Raw genomic sequence first — 12,013 nt, forward strand, 5'->3', positions numbered from 1 at the left:
AATCGATCGCCGAGATTTCGAGATTGTTTTCGTTCCGGATACGTTTGTTCGCCAAATCTTGCGTTTTTTTCGCAAAACTACGCTTCGTATTGGAAAATACTGCGACATTGGATGGAAAATTTGAAAATTTTTATGGCGTCGAGGTGTAATTTAAAAAGACTGAAATCTCCGCGATCGGTATTTGGAATAATTCCGTTTCGTCGTTGTGTTTTTCTACCAAATCGAACAATTTTCGCCCGACCGATGTTCCGCGTAACTGTAGTACTGTAAGAGACAATCGAGTATTGATACAATGTGCAAAACAGATTTCCATTTTGTTCAATAGTTTCGATCGAAGGATACCGCAATTTACACGCACTGGTCGACCTTTTTCACGACGGTTAATCGGTAAAAGTGGGTACTGGGACGTGAAGGATGTCTAATGTGGCGATTGTTGATAAAATTGTAGGTAGCAGACTGGGATGTCGACGTGATAAGATACAGATATACCTAGATATCGCTTCTTCGTGCCTCTGAATTTCGCAACTAAAGCGCAGGAGAAGCTGTGGTAGATGGCGGAAAGGTCGGGGATGTATATAACGTAATTTAACGGTCAGAGAGACGAGAAAAAAGTAGAAGAAGAAGAAGAGACAAGATAGTGAGTCGTACGCTCTTTTTACGGCGTTCGTCATAATAAAAGCGGCTAAACATCTACAAGGTTTTAGAAACGACCGTGTGCTTGGCATCGTCTAGATGTGCTCGACGGGAAAACTGCGATGTTTCGCGTTGAGAACCGAAAATCGCGACGAATCCGTTCGTTCGGTAATTTTCTTTTCTTTCTCTCTTCTCCAAAGAAGGGAAGAAAAAAAAACGAAAAAAATAATGTGCATCCGAAACGTACGTAAAAATACAAAAAGTTGCAGCGCGAACGAAACCAAAATGTAAATTGCGATCGCGGTTATCTCGACGCGACGATCGAGGAGCATTGCGAGCGCCACGGATCGTCGAGAAATGGAGAAAAAAATTCGAAAAATAAATAGGAAACGGCGAAAAATGTAAGTAACAATACAAGCACCAAGTCGAACATATTGTCGAGGGATATTAAAAACAAGGGAAGCAGGAAGCGAGGCTAAGACTGTGAGCAATAATGGGCGCAATATCGAGTAATACACGAGTATATATATATATAGTATATATAATATGTATATATATAAATATAAATATTACAAGGGATTAGCGAGTTCTCGGGAAGTTCTGTTTCGATAGAAAGAGATGAAATAAGAAGAAGCATTAATAAAACAAATATTCATGCATTTCTCAAGCATTATTATTACAAATACTGGCTGACTCCTTGACAAACCCCGTGAGCGTGCACGCGCAAAAACGCATTCGGGACCTTCGAAGACTCATTTGTATCGTTTCATTCGTTCTTATTCAGCATTGCTCCTGAACTGTCTCCGGTTTCTGTTTTCACTGTTTTTTTTTTTTGTCGTTTTGTTTCTTTTTTTTTTTTTTTGAGTCGACGACGCAGACTACACGCGGCTACGTTTTAATTAACCAACGATTACTAATTTAATTCGTTTCCTCGATTAAATGGACGACGCGTCGTTCTATTTCGTAGGACGTCACCTCGCCACGCGGTTTATTACACACTGTTTGCGTGGCGGAACGTGCGCAATATCGTGCAACGTGTGCGCACCCAGCGCGTCATACACGCATACAAGCGGCCAAAATGCACAAATCACGTCGGAACACGGGCACGCATAATACAATCTTGCGAATCTTTAGCCGTTCTCTTTCCGAACTTCCGCATTCCCGTGGTTCGCTCGAGCGACCAGGGCTCTCTCGATATTATCGTTCGGACGATTACACATACGACCGTGAGACCGCGGGCACACGCGTGTATATAGATATATATGTATGTATATGCGCGTACATACACGCGCGGCAAATACATGCCCGCGTGTATACGTAACTCTAACGAGAAAAAATTAGAGACAAAACGGTACACAATAATAAATACTACCTGTATGCATGTAATATAGGTACACCGTAAAACGTGTTTAGTTTTTTTTTCTTTTGTATCGTTTATAATCCTTAAACTCGACATGTTTTTTTTTTACGTAATATATTTTATGCATATGCGGGCGTAGTTCGCGAAATAATCCTGCATACCTTTTTCCGTCGATTATTTCGCGACCTGTGCCTAGAACCTTCCATTTTCGTTGCACGATATCTATATGCAACATTAATAATGCGTAATGCTTACGTCTTAATTATACGTACTATATTATAAGGTATATTAGACGTAGTGCTTTTTTATGTGTTTTTCGAGTTGCTTGTATACTCTAGTACGCGTGTGTTTCTCTTCGTGTGCAACGGTGTACGAGTGCAAGGGGAAGGCACTTCCGCTGTTTTTCGATCGATGCCGCGCTGAAAAGCCTCGAACCGCGTATCTTTCTTGCGCGAATGATTGTCCGTTTGGAGACGATCGAACGGTATTGAACGAAACATCGATTTATTTCGGTGTTGCCATCGAAATTTTAAAAGTCACTGATTTTTTTCTTCTTTTTTTCTTGAAACGCGCGAGATACTAATCTCGATTTTACGCATTACGATTCTTCGAAAGCACGCAGTTCCAGGGTTTTCAACGTGGATCCGAAAAGACCAGCCACCCTCTCGATAGTGTACGTACAAGTGTAAACAGCGAGTCAAGGAACCGTAGAGTCGTCGGTTCGTGTGCGTGAGCCTTTAGAAACCGAAAAACACGTACAACCTATGCTTATCCTCGCCGAGCGAGACTATTCCGGAGGAGGCCGTTCGAAATTATTCACGAACCGTGTGTATTCGTCACCTTATCGTAATCGCGTGTCTCTGTATTGTATGTGTGTTGTGTGTGCGTGACAACATGTGTGTGTACAAATGTCCGTGTCCTCTATAGCGTAACCAGTGTTATACATCGAAAACGTACTATCGCAACGAATCGCCCGTAGAGGTACTCGCGCTCGCGTCGATAAAAGACAACCTCTCCGTCCCTGTTTCACTTCCAACGATACGAAATAAACCGCGTACACTCTGTCGCTATGGAAGACCGTGTTTCCTGAACAATTTTACGCCCGGAGGATACCACGTGTTGGCCACAAATCTATAGTTTTGTGCGTGTGTAAGCGCGCGCGCTCTGTGCATGTGTGCCGTGTTCTCGCGATCGCGACGGAGAAGTTGCTTTTGAATCTCGCGCGCGAACCAAAGGAGCCGGTGAGACGGTACGGTTAAACGTTTCAAAACCATCGCGGTTGAAAAGAAGGCTCACGCGTGCTACCACAGATGCGGTAAAGTCATCGGCGAAGAATCGACCCCCTCCTAACCGCGTGATGCGCGAAACAGATGCGCGGGGAATCAGTACGCCGTCGAACGCCAAACGGTGCGAATCGTAGCGGTGAATTCGTGTCGTTGATCAGCGATCGACGCAACATTTTCATTCGTACGAACAGAGTTTTTCAAAGCTTACAAAAATCAACATTGAAACATCTTGAAACAACCTTTGCATTTTTCAAAATCGGAAAAATTTTACGACGTTATACGAATGCGAAAAATAAAATAGAATTTAACACGTCTGTTCGAATTATAGTTCGGAAACAGAAATATTCAAGAGTTGGAAGCATTTATTTTGCATTCCAATTTCTCAAAAATTGTCGTCAAAGAGTAGTTTGTATAACAATTTGCAAATCTTGATATTACGTAGAGCAGTCTTGAAAAGGTAAATGTAATTAGTTTTTGTAAGGAACGTAATGGAAGATGTAATACTCTTGTTCAAAAGTTACACGTGCAGCATGAACTAAAATCTTGAAAAGCTGCTTACCGTTTATCGTTTTCCAGCAAGGCAATGCACGTGTCGCACTGAGATCCACACCGTACAGGAGTCGCCGACATACTGATTTTCCGCGCACCTCTTTCGCGCCTCGCGTGACTCCGGTACGTCCGTATAGTATAGACAAGTTTCTCTCGCACCAAATGTACAATTCACGTTGCAAAAAATACGTATTTGACACAGTATTTGTACTGGATTATTGGAAATATAGTCGTGTAGTAGTACGCACTCCGCGGCTCCTTTCGTTCGGTTATTTCTCCTCTCCACTGTATATGCCAGTGAACGTTCAGTGTGTATACATATCTATACATACAATATATCATCTCCGATACTTCTTTCGTTTTATGTGTAAAGAAAATTATTATTTACACGTATACAGATCTACAATATATTTAAATATAATACACGTATATTTTTTTCTCCCTCGTCGGTAATATTACCTCGATAAAACGAACTTTCAAATCACTGGCAAACACGTGTACGAGTACACGGAACAGAGAAACCCTTTTTTCGTTCGGCGAGCGATTTTCGATACATTCACCGCTCGGACATTTTCATCTAATGTGTACGTAATCCATAAGAAATGCACAATGCTAACTACTTCGACGCGTATGCGTGTATTTGCCCTCTGAGGAGTGTTCGTGTATCTGTTGAACGTTTTGTGCGGTCATGTATCATTAATGCGCATGTGAACTCGTTTCATTTTCTATTTTTCTTTCTCTTTTTTTTCTTTTTCACGGGAGATGTTTCCCATTTTTTCGCAACACGGTTAGTCCCGTCTCCCTCTGTCTCCACACTCTCGAAATCAGCCTTTTCTTTTCGCTAATTCGTGTAAATGCATGTAATATCTGTCGTTCGTTTTTTTTTTTTTTTTTATATATATATTTTTTTTGTATTTTCTCCGCTTATATCGGCTCGTTCGTTTCGTCTCTTCTCGGCTAAATGCATAAGCTCGTGAGTTGCAATTGACGAGGTTCACTGTGTGCAACAAACTCCCCCGAATTGAATCCATAAAGGATAGAAGGATGCCTCGTGTTTCACACGCTATTACATACACTAGATAAATATATATCGCATAGCGCTAGATAAAATAAGATAGGACGAAGTCTCTGCTAAATCTATGCGTACTGTTAATTATATACGAATTAAAAGGATCGCCCGAACACGATGGCGTTTCCGTTTCAATCTCATCGATGTGCAAGGTGTTTCTAGGAAACATACGTTACTATAGTTCAATTAATCCTTAAACTAAATGGAAAGGGTAGAGGTCGGATCGGCAGAAATTTCGGGAGAACGTTTAGCAACGTTTATCCATCGACAGCGAAGGCTAGTCTCTAACAACGCACGAATCGATAAAAACAATTAATTGTTAAAAGTACGATCGACGATCTAGTATGTTTCGAATTCGTGAAAGTAAATGTATCGCTCGTTTCCTTCGTTTTCCCTCCTCTCTGTTCCTCCCCCCTCTCCGTCTCTTTAAGAGTAACCTATGGTAAACGATAAAATTAAAATCTGAGAAACGATAAACGAACAATATAGTGAATAAAATCAATCGATCTACGAATAACGAGCAATGGACCGAGAAAAAAAAAATGGACTTTAACGGCTGACTGAGGGGGTAAATGTTAATTCTACGACTTAAAGGCAAGTTTACGCACGTAACGTGACTTAGGCCAAGCATCGTTTCCGTCCATTCCGGAGTATATAAAAAGGAATTCGTACAATAAAATTTCGAAGGAACGATTTTTATCGAATACGTCGCAACAACCGAAATAATATTCAAAACAAAACGAGACGACGCCGCGTGGCGGCGCGTCGCAATAGAAATTTCAACAAATTAAAATTATTCCCACTACACAACTCGTTACGATTTAAGAAAATTTAAGCTACAACTAAAAATTATTTATGTATATATGTATATATGTATATATGTATATACACGCCTGAGCTACCGTTTTAAAAAGGTACGCCACGGCGTGTGAGAAAAATGAATAATAATCGCACTGAAAACCCGTATCGTTCGTGCAAAACGCTATAAATCTGGCAAGTCTTCATAGATTCACTTTAACAGACAAGAAGAGAGTGAAAAGAAAACAACGTGAAACAATAAATACGCCGTTGATGGACGTTTCGGGATATCGACTCGATATACTGTTACGTAACGAAAGGATAAAATCATGAGGATTTAAGTCTTCGCGTCGTTATCTTTTTTTTTTCTTCATTTTTTACAGCATTACGTTCGAAACACTTCAAGTGGAATCGGGTCAATAAGGCACTGTTCACCGACAATGTCTGACTAGAAAATGAATCTATTTTCGGAACTCTTGTTTGTTTCTTATTTTTTTTTTCTTTTTCTTTTTTTTTTTATCTCGTCTTATTTCAATGTTTCGTTTCTCGTTTCGCATCCGCTCGGTCGGTGTGTTCTCTCTTTCGTGGGCAGAAACGCGCGCTTCTGGCCGCTTCTCACGTACCGGCGATTGTACAGTTTACGCGGCGCGTTCAATTCCTCGTTATAGTATCGTATACCGGGTGTCCCGTAGAGAGCGGTCGCGCTCGAATATGAGACGATTCTGCTCGTTAAAAATAAATCGAAAACGTGGAACGCGAGTTTTTCCTACGCGGCGTTTCGTTTTTCGACGGAAATCGATTTCGAAGCTGCTACGGGGTTACGCGCCCGTTTTACCAAAATACAGTTTCGTGGATTTCTCTGTAAAATACGCGCTCGTAACGATTCCGAATTAAAAATATCATTTTTTAATCGTCGCAGGTTTCAGCGCGCAAACGGACTTGTCGAGAATAATCGAAACAAAGCTCGCTCGAAAACGACGCTACCTACGATAAAAGAATTTCGTTCCCCGTTCACACGATTCATCTTACACTTTTAAAACCGATTACTTCTCGTTTGCACCACTCCCTGCACGGGACACGGTATTGTCATCGGATATTTTCCGTCCCTTCGTGCCTGATAAATGTACACGCACACGTGTATATATAATCGATACGCGTACCGATCTTCGTCGATCGTCTCGAGCGTTCGCGCGATCCACGTCGCTGAAAAATCGAAAGAAATTGCGAATTGCCGCGTCGCGAACGACGAAACAATCGGTGCGCGTGCTCGTGCGCGTGCGCGTGCGCGAACAACGGACCGTGGGACTGGTGGGGGTAAGACGAAGGGACGGTGGCGCGGCGCGAACGGAAGAGAGAACACGCAAGGGCCCAGAAGAAGGAAACCGGGAACGCTCGGAACCAGGTAGGGTGGGGGTACAGAGGACCCGCGTCAAGCTCCTCCCCCTTTGAACCAACCTACAAGCGCGTTTACGAGGTTTTCATTTTTTTGTACGGCTGCATGATCACGCCCGAACTGACGGGGATCGCTACCTGGGGCTGCGCCGCGATCGTTGCCGGATTTGGCATCTGCGGTATCTGGGGGACACCCGGTACACCGGCGGCCCCTACTCCAGGCACGCTGGTGACACCCGGTAGTACCGTGTACGGATTCTGAACGTACGGGCTGCCCTGGACCGCTGCGGCGGCGGCGGCGGCTGCGGCGCTAGGAACGGTCGGTATCGAGGCCTGAACGTAAGGATTGGGCAGGATCTGTTGCCTCATTAACGAGTAGGGATTGATCGGGGTTCCCGCCGGCGGTCTGGAGTAGGCTAGAATTCCAGCGGAGAGCGGCGACGTGAGGGCGCCGGGAATTCCGGCCAGGTTCGGTATGACCGATCTAGGTGTCGCCGCTGTAGCCTGCAATCCGGCGACTGCGGGATTCCCGGCGGCGGCGGGATTCACCAGGGCCTGTTTGTTCAGGGCCACGCCGGTGTAGTTGAGCGCCGTCAGCTGACTGATCGGATACGACTGGGAGGCCTGGGAGAGTTTAATCGCCTTCGCGTAGTTCTTCTGGGCGACCTCTTTCGCGAGAGCGGCCGGATCGAGGTGAGTCGGCAGTCCGGACGCCATCCCGAGGCTGTTCAGCATGTTCAGACCGGCCATGCTCGATGCGTTGTAATTCGACATCGACGCGATGTTCGTCACCGACGGTACGTTCGTCATCGAGGCCATCGAGGCCATCGAGGCCATGTTGACCACACCCGGCATAGAGGTCAGACCAGCTACAGAGGTCAACGGGCTCATCGCGGGTTGTACACTGGCGGCCGACAACGCCAGCTGGTTCTGTATCTGTTGTTGTTGGTGTTGTTGCAACTGATGCTGATGGTGTTGCTGCTGCTGCTGCTGCTGCTGTTGTTGTTGTTGCTGCTGCTGCTGCTGTTGCTGTTGCTGCTGCTGTTGTTGCTGCGATTGTTGCTGTTGATGCGACTGTTGGTGCTGCTGGGAAATCGTCGAGGGACTCGAGTGATTCAATTCGGGGGAGTTATGCGCGTTTTCGGCATCGTGATTCTGCGTGGCATTCGGCTGCTTGTTATTGCCGTTACTATTGTTACTGTTATTGTCGGCGGTCGGAGGTGGTGGCGGTGGGTTGTTGCAGGGATCCATCAGCACGCCATTGTTGGCGTCGGCGCAGTTATTGACTGTGGCGCCGCCGGTTCCCTGGGAGGAGGAGGAGGACTGAACCACCACCGCGTGGTGGTTGCTTTGCACGTTCGGGGGTTGCACGACCGATTGGTTAGAGGTTTGGGTGGGTAGGGGTGGTGTTCCAGTGTACTCACATGACACAGGCACGAAGGGCTGCTGCAGCTGCATTAACTGTTGATAGGTCGTCGCGCCGGTAGGCTGATAGACCGGCATGCCGGACTTGTCGCCTGCCGGTCGTTTATACGGAACCATTCCTGGGAAGGCCTAGAAAAAAGAAGCGCAGAAACGTTTGCGATTAGTAGGTACAATGGTTTCGCGGGAGCGAGCACGTCGAGCGGAAGCCTCGCACGCGGAAGCCTCGCGCGCGTTGTCTTGCGAAGGGGGAGATCGTGTCTTTTTCTTTTTTCTTTGCTTTTTTTTCCCCCTCGTTTTGCTTCTCGTTCCCGAACTTTCTCCTGATCCAGCGGAGCGGGAAGCTTGGCTCGATGGTGCCCCGCAAGTTCGCTTTCGTATGGTAAAGCAGCTTAACGTCGACGCGGTTCGAGTGCGACGTGACTCGAGCTAGGAAAAACGTGACTCGACAAAATCGTTTAAACGTATCCTCGGATCGTTTTTCTTTTCTTTTTTTCTTTTTTTTTTTTTTCTTTTTCTTTTGCGTTTCGCTGCAAGAAATACTTGAATGAAACAGTAAATGTATACGTATCGATCTCGATCGAGTTCCGTCAAAGACTCTTATCGCGGACGATTCGAGGCGATTGGATCTCGCGTGGAGCGACGCACAGGGTGTACGAAAAGATTTTCGTTTCAAATTTCCTGCAACGAATCCACGCGTGTCTGGATTTTCGACGGAGACTTTCGTGAAAAATTGGACGCGAAATTCGTTTCGACTTTAAGAATCGCGGTAAAATGTTTGCAACGTTTCTGCACAAAGTTCCAAAAAGACGCATAAATTCGTCGGTGATAATCGGGACGAATATCTCTCTTTCCGCCCTGTACATCGTTTTTGTCTCGATTTATCGGTGACTCCGGCCGATACGACGCAAACGCGCAACCGTGAGCTAACCGAGCAGACGTGGAAAGTACCGCGTGAGTTTATGATTCAGTGGTTAGATTCTTCACTTACAAAGTTCTCGTAGTAGAACGATCCGACAGACTTCATGTCCATCTGCAACAAAGACAGGATCGGTTTCAACTAATTTCGAGGAGGAGGTACGTTGAGTTCTATATAATTGGATTGTTCATAGGAGGATGGCAAAAGGTCGCTTTTCAGAGAAACAGAATCGGGTGGTTCAAAGTCGGGATATCAGACAAAAGTAGGTGGTAGTAATTAACAGTAGCAGTTAATAGTAATAGTTAATATATAGTAGTGGTAGTAGTGTGTAAAAGTTGTGCCGATGACGCAGCTTGCGGCGACGTTCCCAAATGACGACGTTCGTTGTTGGATAACTGTAAAATGTTCATCTTTTTTTCGGTTTCTTTTTTTCGGCTGTTCTTTCGTTTCTTTGTTTTTTTCTTTTTGCCCCTGTTTCTACTACTTGAAGCGTGTCAGAAATACCAGCCGTTACTTATCACGGGGGACCGTCACGGGCCCGATTAAACCGAGAATCGTTGGTCCTGTTTCAATTGGGAATCAAACACAATCCATTAAAATTGGTAACGGCGAACGCAAACTCGGACGTAGGACGGTTTCCTACGAAGGGAGGCTTCGGCGATCGAGACAATGGTCGTGAAACACGAGCACTCGTTTCTACGCACGCGCGATCGTTTCACACGGTTTCACGACGTTTCACGGGGCGTGTCTGCCGTGTCTCGCTAGCGAGAGAGAACCTCCCGATTTAAAAACGAACCATCGAACGAACTCGCAGAGAAGAAGCGGTTTAGAAAAAAAAGATGAGAAGAAGATCGATAGGTCTCGGCTGAAAAGTAAGAGAAACGTTTGCGCGTGGTTCGACGCCGCGATAAGAACACGGAGAGAACCAAACGGACGCGCGAAACTTACTAGCAGAGACGACGTTACGGATGTCCTCGACCGACCATAGCTCGACGGATCTGGGATAGAAAAGAAGCGAAACGAAATACGCGTGTTCTCCGTCCAAGTGTCGCGGATCGAGTATCGGGAAGCTGCGTAGTTCGGATGCAAAAGCCCAGAAGCTGACGAGGATCTTCGAATTGAGCGGGAACTAATCGGAGCGTCGATGGTGTGGGTCGTTTACCGTATACAAGTGTACAAAACGTTCGCGCGAGCAACGACGGAACAAGTGGCCAGTCGCAGAGAAGGAAGAAGGGGTAACGGCAAGCTTTAAAATGCAATACGCGGAACGAATCTCTCTGTTGGTCGTTTCGACGTTTCTTCGAAAGCAACGGTGGGCGGGGCGACGATCCGACGCTGTCGCGAGAAAACACGGACGAAAGTCCGGGACGATTTGCTTTCGTTTCGCGAGAAAAAAAAAGAAAAAAAAAAAGAAAAAGAAAAGAAAGATAAAAATGGTCGCGCTATTCGGAGGACTCGTCCCAAAGAAACGATCGCCGATCGACTGGGATCGGGTGTCGCGACAACGAAACCGTTCGAGGGAAACAGAGAGACGAAATGTGGTAGCGAGAAACTGGAGCGAAAGAAAGAAAAAGAGTTTGTCAGAGAGAAAAGAAAACGAAGTCGGAAGTAGCGTAAGAAGGTAGCGAGTGTATGTAAGCGGTCTACTGTGCTCTTAGCAGTTTCGACGTGACTCCGAAACCAGAATATATATATATATACATATATGTATATATATATATGTATATGTATATGTATATGTATATATACATATATACGTAGAGATTGTCTCGTAAACGGAACCAACAGAAAAAAGAAAAAAGATAGAAAAAAACGAAATAGAGTAAAGAAAGAGATTCCGAAAATGTGACTGGAAAAGAAAATAGACACACACACACACACGCACGCGCGCACATGTATATATATATATATATATGTATATGTATATATATATAAATATGTATATAAACGCGGATACCGTTGCTGTTGGTTCTAGAGAAAAAAGACAAAACTTTTGGGTCATCGTCCAGAGCGTCGAGGGGATGACATTTTACACCATCACCTCGGTAGTCGCTTAAGCACAACATGCATCATCGGCGCAAGCTCGGAATTTACACAGATCTAACGCTCCGTAAACGCAGTACCGATGTCCTGGTAACGACTCGCCTCTACTGTATATCGTTACGTCGAGAACGACGCCGGTCAATTCGTCTCTTCTTTTCATTTTTCTTTCTTTCTGTTCGCTCTACTCGCGCGAGGCGGTCCTGACATACGTACGGAGATTAGAGTCGAAAATTTCGTCACGGTGTTCGCTGCGAAGCACGCGCGCATCGATCGTCTCGTTCTCGTTTGCGACTCGAGATTCTCCAAAGATTCGTGAAATATAGTTTCGGATCTCCGAAAGTCGGCGAGGAGAGCATTCGCGAAGCACCGCGGTGGGAATAATATCGTCGATGGTCTGCCATTGTGGCGCGACAACGGTTCGCGTCGATCTTATGCAATTTTGATTTCGAAATCCTGGAATGGAAATGCGCGCGTGACTCGAGACTGTAAGCATAGCCGTCGATCGGAATCGTGATCGAGGATCGATCGTGTCCGACACGCTC

The 12,013-nt window shown here is 45.3% G+C and overlaps 1 protein-coding gene across 12 annotated transcripts in view; it reads right to left on the minus strand.

The window, feature by feature from the left end:
- Nucleotides 1-12,013, minus strand: part of LOC143153680 (protein muscleblind) — a 648,624-nt gene that overhangs the window by 16,645 nt on the left and 619,966 nt on the right. For 6 of the 12 annotated variants that reach the window (XM_076325115.1, XM_076325110.1, XM_076325107.1 and 3 more), the window contains 2 exons: nt 9,501-9,542; nt 1,114-8,641 (listed from right to left, as the gene is read on the minus strand). In XM_076325115.1, the coding sequence (XP_076181230.1) occupies nt 7,163-8,641; nt 9,501-9,542 (1,521 nt within the window). In that variant the 3' untranslated portion in view covers nt 1,114-7,162. Of the gene's footprint in view, nt 1-1,109; nt 8,642-9,500; nt 9,543-12,013 lie in introns of those variants that run through there. The other 6 variants (XR_012993884.1, XR_012993885.1, XM_076325105.1 and 3 more) reach the window with 4 other exon arrangements.

Source organism: Ptiloglossa arizonensis, chromosome 13 (genome assembly GCF_051014685.1).
Source record: "Ptiloglossa arizonensis isolate GNS036 chromosome 13, iyPtiAriz1_principal, whole genome shotgun sequence".
NCBI classification, from domain to species: Eukaryota; Metazoa; Arthropoda; class Insecta; order Hymenoptera; family Colletidae; genus Ptiloglossa; species Ptiloglossa arizonensis.